Source organism: Macaca fascicularis, chromosome 3 (genome assembly GCF_037993035.2).
Source record: "Macaca fascicularis isolate 582-1 chromosome 3, T2T-MFA8v1.1".
Classification (NCBI taxonomy): Eukaryota; Metazoa; Chordata; class Mammalia; order Primates; family Cercopithecidae; genus Macaca; species Macaca fascicularis.
The window spans coordinates 183,522,010-183,539,845 of record NC_088377.1 but is presented as its reverse complement, the minus strand read 5'-3'; the positions used below and the strand labels follow the sequence as shown (position 1 = coordinate 183,539,845).

At 40.4% G+C, this 17,836-nt stretch overlaps 2 protein-coding genes across 2 annotated transcripts; both read right to left on the bottom strand.

The window, feature by feature from the left end:
• Positions 1–390: 390 nt before the first annotated feature.
• LOC107129181 (olfactory receptor 9A4) lies at positions 391–1,371 on the bottom strand. Its single transcript, XM_015447380.4, is given in 1 exon segment — positions 391–1,371. A coding segment is annotated over 1 exon segment (882 nt). The 5' UTR covers positions 1,273–1,371.
• A 9,855-nt stretch (positions 1,372–11,226) lies between these two features.
• On the bottom strand, positions 11,227–13,025 carry LOC102118569 (olfactory receptor 9A1). The gene has a single exon (XM_005550990.4). The coding sequence runs from the start codon at positions 12,166–12,168 to the stop codon at positions 11,227–11,229; it is 942 nt and encodes a 313-aa protein (XP_005551047.3). The 5' UTR covers positions 12,169–13,025.
• Positions 13,026–17,836: the final 4,811 nt, after the last annotated feature.

Here is a 17,836-nt window from a genome sequence, read left to right as displayed (position 1 = left end):
AGCCCTAAGCAACCACTAGTCAACTTTCTAGACTACATAGATAGTCTATCTCTGACATTTAATTTTTCAAAGTTTAATTGTGAAATCATTATATCTTAAGAAAGGCAGATGATAGATAGCTAGATAGATAGCAAGACATGTCTTAAAAACAATAAACTGAGTTTCAAGTAACAACTAACCATATTAAAAACCATAGCTGTAACTTAAAAGTCTTTTGTTGCACACTAATTATTTGATAATGGTAATAATTATGATGCAGTTCAAAGATGAGCAAGTTCTTTTCAGATTATTCTAGAATCCATACTAAGTGCTTCATCATGTAAAATGTCTCAGAGCAAGGCTAATTCCTGAATAGTTGACAGCAGCATTTCACGCCATCCCGAAGGGCCTCTATGACTTTATCATTCCGGAGGGTGAAGATGAAATGATTGAGGAAGGAGTTACTACTGAAACTATCAAGGAAACTACCCGATTGTAATCAACTGCCTGCATTTGCTTGGGTTTCAAGTAGAGAAACAAGCAGCTGCTGTAGCCGATCACAACACAGGTGAAGTGGGAGGCACAAGTGGAGAAGGATTTCCTCCGGCCAGAGGCTGACGGGATCTTGAGAATGGTGGAGATGATGTAGAAGTACAAGACAATTGTAGGGATCAAAGAAGCAAAGAGAACAAAAACAGCCATTAAAAAGAGGATAAACTCCATGAAAAGAGTATTATTGCAGGATAGTTTGAACAATTGCCCTCGGTCACAGAAAAAATTGTTCACCACATTTGATTTGTAGTAAGTAAGCTGAAGCGTGACGTAGACTGGCCAGATTTGAAAAAGAAACCCAAACACCCATGACACAAGAACCACAAAGTTGCAGGTGTGTCTGTTCATAATGATGTTGCACCTCAAAGGGTTACACACAGCAATATAACAGTCCACAGCCATTGCTCCAAGTAATGTCCCCATATAAAGGTATGGGAAGAGCTGGACAACACAGGCAGACAAAGATACTGTTTGCATCCCAGGGAGCAGCAATCCCAGAAGCATCCCGGGGACAATTATGGTTGTGACCAGGATCTCCAGGGCAGACAGGTGGCCGAGGAAGAAGTACATGGGGGACTGCAGACGTTTATCCACACAGACAATCACGATGATGACGGTGTTTCCCATTAATGTCACCAAGTAGAAAAAGAAGAATATAGCAAAAAGGATATAATGTAGTTCTTCAGAGCCAGGGAAACCAAGGAGATAAAATTAAGTGGCACTAGAGTAATTCATCAACATTTAGTTCTAAGCCCTTGTTCCTTGTGAAATCTAGAGACCAAAAGAGGGAGAACAACTGCTTCTATTCTAAAAAGATTAAGGGCATTTCAGGTTGAAAAAACATTCCTCTCCTGCTCCTCAACTCCATAACCTGTCTCTACTATTTTCTACACAAGGTTGATGTCAAATACTTCATGAAGAATATATATCTTACAAAGATAAATGTGTATGTTCAAGAAGATGAAATCCAGTCATGAATACCAAATAATAAACATGAAAACCAACCCACCCTAGCATGCACTCTTTCTCAATACACTGGACATCTGCCTCCAACTCCACTCTTACCGGCCACCCTGTCTGCTTCCATGATGTATGACTGTTACAAGGTGAACCACTTCATAATTGCAATCACTACCAAGATCAAGAAACAGAAGTTTGATAGCAGTCACATAAATCCATTTGTGTGTTCCATTACAATTGCAATGCTCCTATCATCAGCAGAAACTACAATTCTCAACCTTTAAGAAATTACTGCCTTGCTTTCCTGAACAGTTTAATCATCCTAGTTTGAATCGTTATGCATTATAAATTAGTGTTGTCCATTTTGTAATTCCATATGCTTTAAGTCTATTTTAATTGATAGATTCTCTGTATAGCCCATTCACTTTCTTCCAATCTACTTGTTGAAGAACTCAGGTATTTTGACAGTAGAGTTTTCCATAATGTCGGTTTTGCTAATTTCATCCACATGGTGCAATTGAACATATTCATCTGTTTCTAGCTTCTCTTACAGGTTTCCTGTTCTAAATCTGGAATCAGTCATTTCTCCAAGAAGCCCTAGATTCTCACACCAAGAAAAATTATTGCAATACAACAATCTGAACCTAGGAATGATGATATTTATTGGAATGGTCAATGTTATTGGAATTTTGAGTGGACAAAGCCAGCAGGTAAATAGGTAAATGGGTGGTAGATAGGTAGATAGATTAACCATGAATCCATCATACATATAATTTAAACAGAAGACTCTGACGACTTTCCCTAAGCTCCTCTATATTACATTTAAAATTAGAATATTCACTAAACATTCATTTGCTTTATCTGACATTACACATGCAACAGTTATAAAATATGAATACTATATTCCTGAATATATTTACTGAAAACATTTTTTAAATATTTGCATATACTAAAACATGCCAAAATGTAAAGACCATCGATGCTAGGAAGAAACTGCATCAACTGATGAGCAAAATAACCAGCTAACATCATAATGACAGGATCAAGTTCACACATAACAATATTAACCTTAAATGTAAATGGGCTAAATGGTCCAATGAAAAGACACAGACTGGCAAATTGGATAAAGAGTCAAGACCCATCAGTTTGCTGTATTCAGGAGACCCATCTCACGTGCAGAGACACACATAGGCTCAAAATAAAGGGATGGAGGAAGATCTACCAAGCAAATGGAAAACAAAAAAAGGCAGGGGTTGCAATCCTAGTCTCTGATAAAACAGACTTTAAACCAACAAGGATCAAAAAAGACAAAGAAGGCCATTACATAATGGTAAAGGGATCAATTCAACAAGAAGAGCTAACTATCCTAAATATAAATGCACCCAATACAGGAGCACCCAGATTCATAAAGCAAGTCCTTAGAGACTTACAAAGAGACTTAGACTCCCACACAATAATAATGGGAGACTTTAACACCACACTGTCAACATTAGACAGATCAATGAGACAGAAAGTTAACAGGATATCCAGGAATTGAACTCATCTCTGCACCAAGCAGACCTAATAGACATCTACAGAACTCTCCATCCCAAATCAACAGAATATACATTCTGCTCAGCACCACATCGCACTTATTCCAAAATTGACCACATAGTTGGAAGTAAAGCACTCCTCAGCAAATGTAAAAGAACAGAAATTATAACAAACTGTCTCTCAGAACACAGTGCAATCAAACTAGAACTCAGGACGAAGAAACTCAATCAAAACCACTCAACTACATGGAAACTGAACAACCTGCTCCTGAGTGACTACTGGGTACATAATGAAATGAAGGCAGAAATAAAGATGTTCTTTGAAATCAATGAAAACAAAGATACAACATACCAGAATCTCTGAGACACATTTAAAGCACTGTGTAGAGGGAAACTGATAGCACTAAATGCCCACAAGAGAAAGCAGGAAAGATCTAAAATTGACACCCTAACATCACAACTTAAAGAACTAGAGAAGCAAGAGCATACACATTCAAAAGCTAACAGAAGGCAAGAAATAACTAAGATCAGAGCAGGACTGAAAGAGATAGAGATACAAAAAAACCTTCAAAAAGTCAATGAATCCAGGAACTGGTTTTTTGAAAATATCAACAAAATTGATAGACCGCTAGCAAGACTAATAAAGGAGAAAAGAGAGAACAATCAAATAGACACAATAAAAAATGATAAAGGGGATATCACCACCGACCCCACAGAAATACAAACTACCATCAGAGAATACTATAAACACCTCTATGCAAATAAACTAGAAAACCTAGAAGAAATGGATAAATTCCTGGACACATACACTCTCCCAAGACTAAACCAGGAAGAAGTCGAATCCCTGAATAGACCAATAACAGGCTGTGAAATTGAGGCAATAACTAATAGCCTGCCAACCAAAAAAAGTTCAGGACCAGATGGATTCACAGCCGAATTCTACCAGAGGCACAAGGAGGAGTTGCTACCATTCCTTCTGAAACTATTTCAATCAATAGAAAAGAGGGAATCCTCCCTAACTCATTTTATGAGGCCAACATCATCCTGATACCAAAGCCTGGCAGAGACACAACAAAAAAAGAGAATTTTAGACCAATATCCCTGAAGAACATGGATGTAAAAATCCTCAATAAAATACTGGCAAACCAAATCCAGCAGCACATCAAAAAGCTTATCCACTATGATCAAGTGGGCTTCATTCCTGGGATGAAAGGCTGGTTCAACATACACAAATCAATAAACATAATCTAGCATATAAACGGAACCAAAGACAAAAACCACATGACTATCTCAATAGATGCAGAAAAGGCCTTTGACAAAATTCAACAGCCCTTCATGCTAAAAACTCTCAATAAATTTGGTATTGATGGAATGTATCTCAAAATAATAAGATCTATTTATGATAAACCCACAGCAAATATCATACTGAATGGGCAAAAACTGGAAGAATTACCCTTAAAAACTGGCACAAGACAGGGATGCCCTCTCTCACCACTCCTATTCAACATAGTGTTGGAAGTTCTGGCTAGGGCAATCAGGCAAGAGAAAGAAATAAAGGGTATTCAATTAGGAAAAGAAGAAGTCAAATTGTCCCTCTTTGCAGATGACATGATTGTCTACTTAGAAAACCCCATCATCTCAGTCCAAAATCTCCTCAAGCTGATAAGCAACTTCAGCAAAGTCTCAGGATACAAAATCAATGTGCAAAATCACAAGCCTTCTTATACACCAATAACAGACAGAGAGCCAAATCATGAATGAAGTCCCATTCACAATTACTACAAAGATAATAAAATACCTAGGAAGACCTCTTCAAGGAGAACTATAAACCACAGCTCAATGAAATAAAAGAGGACACAAACAAATGGAAGAATATTCCATGCTCATGGATAGGAAGAATCAATATCCTGAAAATGGCCATACTGCCCAAGGTAATTTATAGATTCAATGCCATCCCCATTAAGCTACCAATGACTTTCTTCACAGAATTGGAAAAAACTATTTTAAAGTTCATATGGAACCAAAAAAGAGCCCGCATTGCCAAGACAATCGTAAGTCAAAAGAACAAAGCTGGAGGCATCATGCTACCTGACTTCAAACTATACTACAAAGCTACAGTAACCAAAACAGCATGGTACTGGTACCAAAACAGAGATATAGACCAATGGAACAGAACAGAGCCCTGAGAAAGAATACCACACAACTACAGCCATTTGATCTTTGACAAGCCTGACAAAAACAAGAAATGGGGAATGAATTCCCTATTTAATAAATGGTGCTGGGAAAACTGGCTAGCCATAAGTAGAAAGCTGAAACTGGATCCCTTCCTTACTTCTTATGCAAAAATTAATTCAAGATGCATTAGAGACTTAAATGTTAGACCTAAAACCATAAAAACCCTAGAAGAAAACCTAGGCAATGCCATTCAGGACATAGGCATAGGCGAGGACTTCACATCTAAAACACCAAACACAATGGCAAAACAATGATGCTGGGAGGCGGAGGTTGCAGTGAGCCAAGATCACGCCACTGCACTCCAGCCTGAGTGACAGATTTGGACCAAAACAATGGCAACAAAAGCCAAAACAATGGCAACAAAAGCCAAAGAGAAATGAGACCTAATTAAACTAAAGAGCTTCTGCACAGCAAAAGAAACTACCATCAGAGTGAACAGGCAACCTACAGAATGGGAGAAAATTTTTGCAATCTACTCATCTGACAAAGGGCTAATATCCAGAATCTACAAAGAACTCAAACAAATTTACAAGAAAAAAACAAACAGCCCCATCAAAAAGTGGGCAAAGGATATGAACAGACACTTCTCAAAAGACGACATTTATGCAGCCAACAGACACATGAAAATTGCTCATCATCGCTAGCCATCAGAGAAATGCAAATCAAAACCACAATGAGATACCATCTCACACCAGTTAGAATGGCAATCATTAAAAAGTCAGGAAACAACAGATGCTGGAGAGGATGTGGAGAAATAGGAACACTTTTACACTGTTAGTGGGACTGTAAACTAGTTTAACCACTGTGGAAGACAGTGTGGCAATTCCTCAAGGATCTAGAACTAGAAATACTGTTTGACCCAGCCATCCCATTACTGGGTATATACCCAAAGGATTATAAATCATGCTGCTATAAAGACACATGCACACGTATGTTTATTGCAGCACTATTCACAATAGCAAAGACTTGGAATCAACCCAAATGTCCATCAGTGACAGATTGGATTAAGAAAATGTGGGATATATACACCATGGAATACTATGCAACCACAAAAAGGGATGAGTTCGTGTCCTTTGTAGGGACATGGATGCAGCTGGAGACCATCGGTCTCAGCAAACTATCACAAGAACAGAAAACCAAACACCGCATGTTCTCACTCATAGGTGGGAATTGAACAATGAGATCACTTGGACACAGGAGGGGGAGCATCACACACTGGGGCCTGTTGTGAGGTGAGGGGAGAGGGGAGGGATAGCATTAGGAGATATACCTAATGTAAATGACGAGTTAGTGGGTGCAGCACACCAACATGACACATGTATACATATGTAACAAACCTGCACGTTGTGCACATGTACCCTAGAATATAAAATATAATAAAATATATATATTTGTATATACTATCCCCATTCTTCTCTTTTTAAAAACATTTTCCTACTGCATCTACATTGTCAAACCATATAGATTTTTTTTTTTAAGACGGAGTCTAACTCTGTCACTCAGGCTGGAGTGCAGTGGCGTGATCTTGGCTCACTGCAACCTCTGCCTCCCAGGATCAAGTGATTCTCATGCCTTGGCCTTCTGAGTAGCTGGGATTACAGGCACATGCCACCACGCCTGGCTAATTTTTAAAAATTTTTAGTAGAGACAGGGTTTCACCATTTTGGCCACACTGGTCTCAAACTCCTGACCTCAAGTCATCTGCCTGCTTCAGCCTCCAAAAGTGCTGGGATTACAGGCATGAGCCACTGCGCTCAGCCCTAGATATTTTAAAAGACAATTTTTTAATCTTTTGAATAAAAAATTAGTTAACAACATATGCACATACAAATCACAAAAGAAATTATTAATTTGACAAAAGGAAAATTAATACTTTTACATGACAAGATTTCGTTAAAAACTAAAAAGTCAAAAAACAGATTAAAAAATATATTTTCAACATACATAAGATAATATAAGTAATACCCACAATGGCTAAAGAATATCTCTATATTTTTATAAAAGTAGTGAAGGCCTCAGGATAAGAAAAATGTGAAGCTCCAACTCTTCTCCCTTATTATTCTTCCATTTATCCTACTTAGCTCCAGGGAAACTTTACAAAATATTCAGAGTTAATAAAGACCCTTCTGCCAAAATATCTCCTTTGTTACAATCTATTATGTGGATAAACAAGCAAACTTTCCTTGGCAATTAGAAGCAGAATGAAGTCTTTTATTTTTGAGATAGTATGGCATTATTGTAAAGTAGAAGTGAAAGCAATGTACACAGCTGTACCATAAACAGCTTTCCTTCACAGACCATTCCTATAAATGTCATTCCCAAAAACACATCCCCAAGGTAACCCATTTCCTGGTTTCCCTCTCAGATGTTTCTTTATGCAACTATATGCAAATATGAATATAAATTAAGTTGTACTTTGTTCTTACAAAAAGGAAACAAATAAACATTTTCTCTTCTTCACTTTTCTTACTCAACAGTGTATCTTGGAGATATATATATACACACATACATATACACACACACACACACACACATATATATATATATATATATATATATTTTTTTTTTTTTTTTTTTTTTCCTGAGACAGAGTCTCACTCTGTCGCCCAGGCTAGTGTGTAATGGCACGATTTTAGCTCACTGCTACCTCTGCCTCCCGGGTTCAAGCGATTCTCCTGCCTCAGCCTCCCAAAGTGATACTGAAGCTGGGATTACAGATGCACGCCACCACGCCCGGCTAATTTTTGTATTTTTAGTAGACACGGGGTTTCATTATGTTGGTCAGGCTGGTGTCGAACTCCTGACCTTGTGATCTGCCCACTCAGCCTCCCAAAGTGCTGGGATTACAGCCACTGTAATCCCAGTTGCTTTCTATTGATACAGAAAACCCTCATGTTTCCAACCCTCATATAACAGCAACTGAAGGAAAGTCCCATAAAATATATAAGTGGTTATCTTTTGATGTCCATTTGGGTTGCCACCAGACTTGTGTAATCACTTGTGTAATGATGCAGAAAAATGTGTCATGCAATACAGAAATATTAATTGCAAATTGTGAATATGACAGGAACTAGGGAGAGGACGGGACAATATAGGAACTGAGATACAGGAATTAAGGGAGTTCAGTGTAGAGCTAGAAGGCAGCTTGGTAAACTTGGGTTTTGTGAGAAAACAAGGGGGAAAAGAAACCACAATGAGATACCATCTCACACCAGTTAGAATGGCGATCATTAAAAAGTCAGGAAACAACAGGTGCTGGAGAGGATGTGGAGAAATAGGAACACTTTTACACTGTTGGTGGGATTGTAAACTAGTTCAACCATTATGGAAAACAGTATGGCGATTCCTCAAGGATCTAGAACTAGATGTACCATATGACCCAGCCATCCCATTACTGGGTATATACCCAAAGGATTATAAATTATGCTGCTATAAAGACACATGCACACATATGTTTATTGCGGCACTATTCACAATAGCAAAGACTTGGAATCAACCCAAATGTCCATCAGTGACAGATTGGATTAAGAAAATGTGGCACATATACACCATGGAATACTATGCAGCCATAAAAAAGGATGAGTTTGAATCCTTTGTAGGGACTTGGATGCAGCTGGAATCCATCATTCTTAGCAAACTATCACAAGAACAGAAAACCAAACACCACATGTTCTCACTCATAGGTGGGAACTGAACAATGAGATCACTCGGACTCAGGAAGGGGAACATCACACACCGGGGCCTATCATGGGGAGGGGGGAGGGGGGAGGGATTGCATTGGGAGTTATACCTGATGTAAATGACGAGTTGATGGGTGCAGCACAGCAACATGGCACAAGTATACATATGTAACAAACCTGCACGTTATGCACCTGTACCCTACAACTTAAAGTATAATAATAAATAAATTAAAAAAAAAAAAGAGAACCACAAAAATCCTCTCAACTGGAAAATATACTCAGAAAAGTACAAAACAGACAAGTGGTAGCTAGATTTACTGTGACACACGACATGTAAGCAGTAATGTGGCAGTAATGTTTTCTCAGAGTGTAAAGCAAACTGCATTTGGCTGCGCTGCAGACCTCAAGACACAGAACTACCTGCAAATGACAACCATCACGATGCTGCTATAACAAAATCAGCTCTTATATGACCTCTAGATTCTCTTAGCAAATACCTAAGAAACACAAGGGGACAGAATACACATGGGCCCTTCTGTTGGACCATACCAGCTATAGCATACTCAAAAACTTGGCAGAGCTAACAACCCCAGCTATGTGGAGGTCCAAAAAGTTGCTGAATTCCCTGGCAATATTTTAAATGAGTCAAGCTATGACTTAAGTTGTAAAAAACTATCATTTAGAATTTAAATGCTGTTTTAAAATCATTTGAGAATTACCTAAAACAAATGTCTAAGAATTTGAAAAAATGTGAATAATTTATAAAGGGCTTCATATAGTTGGGTTTCTAACATTTAAATAAAAAACGATTGGAAAAATCTTTCAACTTCGAGAATTGTTTTGGTGATATAATTGAATAATAGGGTAAATAAGCCTGTTAATAATTAAAATACTCTTACATTAATATTTTCACTGTACTACAAAATTTAAATGGCCATTATTTAACGTGAATGTTACATATTAACTATTTTTAATAAAAGTAAATCAAATGCCAAAAAAAAAAAAAAGAAACAAACAAATGAATCTGGTAGTCACAGAGAGAGACGCAAAAAGGAATTCAGAAAGAAACTGAGCAGGAAGTGGGAGAGCGAAGGGAGCACTGAGGACAAAAGTGCTATTTCAGGATTGAAGAATGTGTAAGACACAGGAAAAGGGGCTCCCTCTGCCCTCTCTCCATTCCACCCTCAGCCCAAAGACACAGAAAGCCCAGCTGTCCCTTATCACATCACCTCCCAGACAGAACACAGCTCCATTTCCTTCCCTCGTTTGAAGCTGGCATAATGACGTGGGTGACATTAGATAAAATGCTTCTCTCTAAGATCTTCCATCCACACCTGAGAAGGTCCACCAATTTGAGATGCACCTGTAAGAGCACACATTCAGCCTTAAGATTGCTAGGCAGTTAGGGTAGAGGAGTGAGTTCACTCTTACAAACGCCAATCAAAAAACCCAAAGAAAGGCACTATCGCTATTGGACACTGCAAGCAGGAATCAACAAGGAAAGTTTGAAGCTTGTGCTGGTCCTGAGATTACTCAGAGAAGTACTGGTGAGTTTACACAATAAGACGACACCTTGAAACCATATGGCAATATAGAGGAAGATAATCTCAGCACCTAGGATCAAATATGTATATCAGATGTAAGAAAATATATCACACTTGGCCAGGCGCAGTGGCTCACGCCTGTAATCCCAGCACTTTGGGAGGCCGAGGCGGATGGATCACAAGGTCAGGAGATCAAGACCATCCTGGCATGGTGAAACCCCATCTCTACTAAAATATACAAAAAAATTAGCCGTGCCCGGTGGCGGGCGCCTGTAGCTCCAGCTACTTGGGAGGCTGAGGCAGGAGAATAGCGTGAAACCAGGAGGCAGAGGTTGCAGTGAGCTGAGATCGAGCCACTGCACTTCAGCCTGGGTGACAGAGCAAGACTCTGTCTCAAAAAAAAAAAAAAGAAAAAGAAAATATATCACACTTCTCTTGTTTTTCCCACTATCAGGTCAAAGGGTTCAAAACACTGAACATCTTTCAGATGTTTACACTTCTCACATTTATTTTACAACATGCATTATAAGTACGGAGGGCTAATAAATTTATATATCTATTTAAAAAATAATGAGGTGATCTTCCATGGAAAAAGAATTTAATATAAATTGAAGCCATGTCATAGCTTACATACCCACTGTAGATCATGAGCTGTTTGATTTTGAGAATGATCATTTTGTTTCAATTAGTACTATCAGATTACTCAAATCCATGATGAGGATTTGAACAGTACTCAGGACAGACTTAATTTTTAAGGAGTTGATAGCAGCGTTTCATGCCATCTCCAAAGGCCTGTATGAATTTGTCATTCCTCAGGGTGAAGATGAAAGGGTTCAGAAAAGGGGTCACCACTAAAACCAGCAGTGACGCTACCCTGTTATACTCGGCTGCCTGCGTTTGTTTGGGTTTCACGTAGAGAAACAAGCAGCTGCCGTAGCCGATCACAACATAGGTGAAGTGGGAGGCACAAGTGGAAAAGGATTTCCTCCGCCCAGAGGCTGACGGGATCTTGAGGATGGTGGAGATGATGTAGGTGTAGGAGACAATTGTAGGGATCAAAGAACCAATGATAATGAAAACAGCCATTAGAAAAAGAATAACCTCTGTGAAAAGAGTGTTCTCACAGGATACTTTGAGCAATTGTCCCCGGTCACAGTAAAAATGGTCTAACACATTTGATTTGCAGAAAGTAAGCTGAAAAGTGGCATAAACTGGCCGGATTTCAGAAAGAAACCCAAAAACCCATGACACAATTACCACCCAACTGCAGGTGCTGCTGTTCATAATGATGTTGTACCTCAAAGGGTTACACACAGCCACATAACGGTCCACAGCCATCACTCCCATTAATGCCAACTCCGAGGTACCCAAAGAAAGGTATAAATATAGCTGTGCAGCACAGGCTGTCAAAGATATGATCTGAGTGCCTGGAAGCAGCAACCCCCCGAGCATAAAAGGGACAGCGGTGGATGTGATCAGGATCTCCAGGACAGAGAGGTGACCCAGGAAAAAATACATGGGGGACTGCAGACGTTTATCAACACAGACAGTGACGATGATGACCGTGTTTCCCATCACTGTCACTGCGTACAAGAAGAAGGTTGCAAAAAAGATACAGCGTACTTCTTGGGAGCCAGGGAAGCCTAAGAGAAAAAATTCAGTGGTGCTAGAGCAATTCCCCAACATTTACTTCTGAGTGTTTTTTCCTTCTGAAATCTAGAGAAAAAAAAAAGAGTTAATATGGTTTCCCATCTCAACAGAAGTAGAAACTGTTCTGAAATCCCCCTTCTGCTCACAGGCTGCACACCATGACTAGAATGGTAGGCGTTCATCTTCTATTATTCCCTGTATATGGTCAGGGGCAATTTTTCTTTTCTTTTCTTTTCTTTTTTTTTTTTTTTTTTTTTTTGAGATGGAGTTTCACTCTTGTCACCCAGGCTGGAGTGCAATAGCACGATCTTGACTCACTGTAACCTCCACCTCCCAGGTTCAAGAGATATTCCTGCCTCAGCCTCCTGGGTAGCTGAGATTACAGGCATGTGCCACCACATCCAGCGAATTTTTTTGTATTATTAGTAGAGATGGGGTTTCACCATGTTGGCCAGGCTAGTCTCAAACTCCTGACCTCAGGTGATCCACCCTCCTTAGTCTCCCAAAGTACTGGGATTGTAGGTATGAGCCACCGTGCCCAGTTTAGGGGCAATTTTTCTAACTATGCACAATATGCCAAGAAAATTGCGTTGATGATCCCAGTCCCCAGTGCCATACTGTAGACATGAGAACCTGTACCCTGCCCAGCATGCACCATTGCACCCTCAATGCTCAGTTCACCTGCCTCCCACTCTGCTCTGAACAGCCAGCAGTCAGCCTCCAGGACCACAGTGTGTTCGCTTCTACCACTAACTCCCTTCCACCTGGAAGCTCCTAAACTACTCTGTCTGCCAAGTATTTTCTGTCTTGTAAATTCCTGCTCCAGTATCATGCTCTATACAAAAGTTTTCCTGGCCAACGCCCCTGAGCTGGTTACTTGATTTCTTTGTTTCATCAGAATGTAGGTTCCATTTATAGGATGTTTATTTTAAAGCTTCTGCTTTACTTTCATCATCATTGCTATGTGCTGATGTGCCGGTGAGAGTGAGGATAGGGAAGTCTCCCGAGGAATTTCTGTAAATTCTCGAGGGCAAGGACTGAGGAGCTCTCAATCTACTGGTCAGCTGGTTCCCTGCATGGATTACTCCTTTCTTCCTCCCTATCTTGGGAAGAAAGGCTCCCTTGCTCCTGTCCTCAGTAAATGTCTTCTCACAGAAGGCAGGCAGCCAGCACCTGGGTTGAGTTGAGCCTGACCATCTCTCTCCAAGACTCTGACAACTCTTTTCACTGTTCTTAGAGAAAGAAAATTCAGACGAAATACAGAGGAAGAACTTTACCTCTGTACCTCAGCCTCTACCTGTCCCACACTGAACTTGTACTGGGTCTGACAAATAGGAGACTTTAGTCCAATTTCAACATCCTCTGCCTTCAGGATAATCCAAAGCCCTGGATCCATCAGGAGCCCAAAGCCACCAAGTGTGACATCTGGGTTCAGGCCGCGTCCTAAATACAGATGACTCTGGTCTCAGTCTAACAGTAAATTTAGGAAGTCACCTCAGAGCCTATATTTCTTCTATGAACACATTTTTCTCCCAAAATCATATTAAAGATTCTGCTGTCACATATATGAAACAGAGCCTGCATCCTGAGTAACTTAGAATTCCTGGGCTTTATTTTTCACTTCTTTCAGGTTTTTGGTCAAGTATCTGAGTTCAAGTTTTCTCTTCATGCTGTCTAAAAGAACACACACAACCCTTCACTCTCTGTCACCTCATTAGAATATATTTATCTTTTTAGTGCTCATCAAGAGAAATTATATGTTTACTTTTTATTTTCTGACTCACTTTACAATGTAAGCACCATGAAAGCAAAAAGATTGTCATTTTTGTTCACTATATCTCATATAGAATGAAGTGGTACTGCTTTTGAGTGAATCAATGAATTGATCAGTTAAAGAACGAATCTATGAACGAAGCCCCTCCAAATCTGGCTATGGCCAACATTGAAAGAAACTGCTTTCTTTCCCTTCTGTCTTCACTGAGACATTGCTCACTCATAACTCAGTCCTCTCTCTGAGACTCCTTATAAAATGGCAGTTGGGTAACAAGGACAGACTTGATGGAAGAGCTCAGTAGAGTGATTTCCACAATCTCTCTTTGCCCAGGACCAGATGAAAAGAAAGTAGAGATGATGTCAAGGATGGTTTTGACAATAGCAAGGAGTTGTACTGCATCCAGCAGTGAATCAGAGAAGAGCTGAAAGTGCTCTCTGCTGTACAGGAGGAATTTGGAGAGGAACCAATCTCCTTTGCCTCTCTCATAGCTTACCCAGTAGGGTCTGAATGTCCTTGTTCTAGAAAGTTGGCAGGTCTAGAACTTTCCATCCTGAACCTCTCTCACTCTTTTCTACACAGATGGAAACTGCTGGAATTCACTTACCTTCAACGAAATTGAAGCGAAAACCCGTATGACTAAGTCTCAACCCAGACTACATCATGCCTGATTAGTGCTGAGACTGCTCTGTGGGTCAGAAGAAGCTACTACTTCTTCCCTCTCAGTGGAAGAGAAAACTGTCTTCACATATGTATTTAGGAAAAGGTACAGAAATCACAGTACCTCACAGTTTCCCTCTTTCTCTCTCCCTCTGTCTTTTCTTCCACAACGTGTCTCTAAGGAATGTTATTCATTGAGGAAAGTTAGTTCAGAAAAACCCAAGGGATGCAGTAAAGGAGAAAACAAAGAAAGTTTCAGATCTTCCCTCCTGAGGCTAATCAAGATTTAGAACTCCTAGAAGTTTGGTATAATAAGTAAAGTTAAAATCTTCCTCATCAAGAGTCTGCCAACATCCAGGCTTCCTTTGTCTACACTTTGAATCCTGGTTAGCATCAAACTGTTCGAGTCAGGCCCCTGTGCTTTTTTTTATTTTTTATTTTTTATTTTTTTAGACAGAGTCTCACTGTCACCCAGGCTGGAGTGTGGTGCTACAATCTAGGCTCACTGCAACCTCCGCCTCCCCGGTTCAAGCGATTCTCCTGCCTCAGTCTCTTGAGTAGCTGGGATTACAGGCACGCACCACCACACCCAGCTAATTTTTGTATTTTTAGTACAGACAGGGTTTTAACATGTTGGCCAGGATGGTCTTGATCTCTTGACCTCATGATCTGCCTGCCTCGGCTTCCCAATGTGCTCTTATGTTTATTTCCCTAATTCCACTTAGCCCTACAAAGCCCAAGTTATCAGCAAGCAGAAGACTCCACAAAAGTTTCCCAGACACACATCAAAAATCCTCAGGGCAGGGAATGGTGCGTGATGTGAGCAAAATATTAGCCTAGGAAGCTCCAATTCCTTTCCCTCCAGAGAAACAAAAGAAAACAGCAGAAACTGTCAGAACCAACTTCGCCAGAACTCTGGAAAACATTCAAAGTTTTTCAGGAACCAAGTAAACACTGATTCAAGAAGAAAACAACTTTAAAATGTTAGGAAAACTTTATCATGTTTTTATTTGCCTGTGCCTACACTATCTCCAGCTCAGCGGCAGTCTGCATCTCCAGTATGGAACTCTGGACCCCACTTCCAGAGGGAGCAGAACAAGCCTTAATCAGAAAGTACTGTGTATGTCTATTCAAATAGGTCTGGGGCGACCTGAAGGACTCACACAAGGTCCTCACCTTGTTCACCCAACATAGCAGAACTCACTCATGGTGAAAAGTAGCAGGTATTGCTCAAGAACATTATAAGAACAACTATAATCCTACGGTTACCTAAAGATTACTATTGAGACCTGCAACCCACCATCTAATGCCTCACAGGAAATGTTTGGGAAAGTTTTTTTTTTTTTTTTTTTTGGGGGGGGGAATTATGGAGTTCAAATGTACCTGTGGGGGAAATGATGGCCAACTACACACAGCCATGGAGCACCTCTCCCACTGAGAGAGCTCAAAATATCAAGTAGACCAACATATTTCAAACAGATCCTCATAGAGAAAACAGAGTTTATAGAGAAGCTATGCAAATGCCTAAGCTGAAGAGGGAGGAAGCTGGAAATCCTGTACAAGGTTTCTGAGCACTAATACTAGTTACCAGCCCTAAATACCTCCTAAGTAAGGGGTGAATAAATTGATTGCACAGATACTCACTCTTGCCGCAGACCTCTGGGATACTAGCTACAAAAGACCCCACAACCCCTACAGACATTTAAATTGGCAGAGAGATCGTCCCAAAAAGTAGGCAGAGACAGCTCCAGCCTAGTGGAGTCTAGGAGATTTTTGCACATTGTGCAGCTGCAGCAAAATGCTACCATACGTGCCCATTCTCCAAGGCTCTCATCTTCCTCTGAGTACCTCTAACCCCCGCTGGCTACTGGACCAGGAGAGAACAGGGCTTCCTGTGTACTTGTGGCATTTCTGTTCTGCATGCCCCTTATCTGCCAGCTCCTTCCAAGTCAACTGCCTGGCTGCTCCCACAAGGGCATGTACACAGCACAGCCTTCACTGTCCAGCATAAGTGCTTTGCTGGCAGCCCCACCTGAATGCTTTCCCAGGGGCCTGGAAGCACTTTGACCCCCCTAACACAGCCAGCACCCAACCTTGAGAGGTCAGAGGACAAAGCTATGAGCCAGGTCCCAACACCCCCAAAAGGAACAGTACACAATTCAGGAGTGCCAAACTGACATCTTTGGCTAGTGATTATGCAGGGCAAGAGCCCCTACTCTCAGAACACTGAGAAGACTAAGACGCAAGCTCATGGGCAGGTGTAGCAGTGGGGCATTCCTCTCTCCACAGGGCAGGTCCAGAAAGGGTGTGGCCTGTCTGTCAAATGTAGATTTTGCCCAGAGGAACCCCATGGTTTGGAACACCAAACAAATGAAATGCAGGCATGGTGCCAGTGATTGGAGGAGGCTCCCGTAAAACCTGGCAATGGAACTGGCGAGGATGTCATCTCTCTCCCACCGCCCCCCTCACCACAGAGTACTGCTGCAAATGCACTGAAAGAGAAAAGATCCATACAGTTGAGTAAGAGCCTATCTGCTGGCTACTACTCTTCAGTGCTATCTATTGGATCATAGCCCAAATTACTACACCAAAAATGTTGTTCCAGTACACACCACCTGTAAAACCCAGGGCAAGAACCTAGCGACCAATAAAGGTCCTGTGCAGAGGCTTGACCCTCTGAAAAGACTCAGAGGCAAAGCCAATCAACTATACTCACCTTATACCACAATTAAACCCTCAAGAAAAATAAAGAATTTTTCAAAGCCCCATTCAAATGAAAGCAAATTCAAAAAGACAAAGGGACACCAGCCTTCTCAAGAAAGAATCAGCACAAGAACACTGGCAATTCAGAAAGTCAGAGAGTCCCCTTACCTCCAAATGAGCATACTAGCTCCCCAGCAATGGTTCTTAAACAGATTGAAATGACAGATATTGAATTCAGAACTGGAATGGTAAGGAAGCTCACCAAGATAAAGGGAAAAGTTTAAATCAATCCAATGAATCCATTAAAATGATGCAAGAGTTGAAAGATGAAATGGCCATATTAAGAAACAACCCAACAGAACTTCTGATATTAAAACATTCATTACAAGAAATTCAAAATACAATCTGGAAAAATAACAACAGAATAGACCAAGCTGAGGAAAGAATCTGAGACCTTGAAGACAGGTCTTTCAAACAAAGTCAGTGAGACAAAAATAAAGAAAAAAGAATTTTTAAATATGAAGTAAATTTCTGAGAAATATGAGAATATGTGAAGAGACCAAACCTATG